Below are 1362 nucleotides of genomic sequence, written 5' to 3'. Positions count from 1 at the left end.
ACCTCTCAGGGATGACCGGGTTGAAATCGAGGCGGGGTAGAGCGTGCTTCACATCAAGAGTTTGGCACAGTTTCTGAACAAGTGCGACAATAAGGAGTATTCATAATTTCCCCTAATCTATAAACGTTCGGTGTTTTTCACACACCTTAAAACGGTCACCTCTCGCCAATTGTCGCGCGCCACGAAATGATCCTACTACATTGATGAGGAAGAGCAGCTGCTCAGCTCCATTGGCCACCTTAGCCTCCCCCGATGCAGCATAAGCAGCCTCTTCATTACTCTGATAATGAGCAGCACTCGTACTCATCGCCGGGCCAATACCACGCCCCATCATACACACACCTGATAACACCGTCACGCGCCACAAAATTACCCCACAACCTACGAAGGGCCACTAGCAGCGTTGACACAGTCTTTGCCAAGTTATGTGGAATTGCCATTTCCGGCGGTTCCGTCGAGTTCGACTCTGTCACCGGATGGTCCCCCTGACAATAACAGATATACGCCAAGATGAACAGACCCCCCATACGCTGGTCCTTCGCTCAGCCCTCACCAATCCATTCGCCTCTTCAACTACCTCATCTCGTAGAGCGATCCACCCCTCGTCTAAACAACAACCAACCCCGGTTCGATCCCTGCACCCTGCATTTTTCCTACCAGAATCACAATACTTAGTGTACTTCGCCAATGTCCTTTTGATGATGTCACCAACATCGCGACCAATACAAACCGGACCCAGCTTCTCAGCTAGAGCCTCCACAATCTCCCTCCCCTTCACCCATGGTCTCCCATCACTCGCCCGAACATGATCATTATGAGTAGCCAGATACCGCAACACGATAGGCTTAGCCTCCGCCTGACCATCACAACAACAATAACAGCATATCTTTCAAATCTTCGCTGTGCGCAACCTCACCATAACTATATAATCATCATCCCGACAAATATTCAACATCACCGTTTTAAGATGTGCGAGCATACCAGGGTAACTAAAGGAAAAAATTACCCACACGAAAACGTTACTCTATGAAGTTGACTATAAACCACCAAACCTCCTCTTGCTATGCGTTCCCCATTCGCGGAGGTTCGAATCCCAGACCCGGTATTTTTTTAGCAAATAATTTTTCCCATCACTCCTCACCTTGAAATTTGTGGTAACGTCAGCAGCATCCACAACCCGCCAGTATTCAAGACCTCCACAGCACACTCGTAGTATCTAGTGGTCTCCGACAGGCACATGAGAAGGGCCTGGCTCTGCATAGGGTCCATCAAAGGGGTCTTCTCCATCACTCTAACCAAAGCCTTAGTCAACGATAGCATCGTGTCCCGACCATTGGGCATGCCAAGTAGACAACCTAATAG

At 49.1% G+C, this 1362-nt stretch overlaps 1 protein-coding gene across 1 annotated transcript in view; it reads right to left on the bottom strand.

The window, feature by feature from the left end:
• The window catches only part of Pmar_PMAR021716 (e3 ubiquitin protein ligase upl2, putative), a gene marked incomplete at both ends in the record, with an annotated part of 10817 nt that overhangs the window by 6935 nt on the left and 2520 nt on the right, over positions 1–1362 (bottom strand). The window contains 6 exons of the mRNA XM_002777204.1: positions 200–342; positions 386–485; positions 554–606; positions 658–856; positions 917–989; positions 1142–1355. Coding sequence (XP_002777250.1) covers positions 200–342; positions 386–485; positions 554–606; positions 658–856; positions 917–989; positions 1142–1355 — 782 coding nt within the window. The remainder of the gene's footprint in view (positions 1–199; positions 343–385; positions 486–553; positions 607–657; positions 857–916; positions 990–1141; positions 1356–1362) is intronic.

This window comes from Perkinsus marinus (assembly GCF_000006405.1).
Source record: "Perkinsus marinus ATCC 50983 genomic scaffold scf_1104296952158, whole genome shotgun sequence".
NCBI classification, from domain to species: Eukaryota; Perkinsozoa; order Perkinsida; family Perkinsidae; genus Perkinsus; species Perkinsus marinus.
This window is presented reverse-complemented; position numbering and strand designations above follow the sequence as displayed.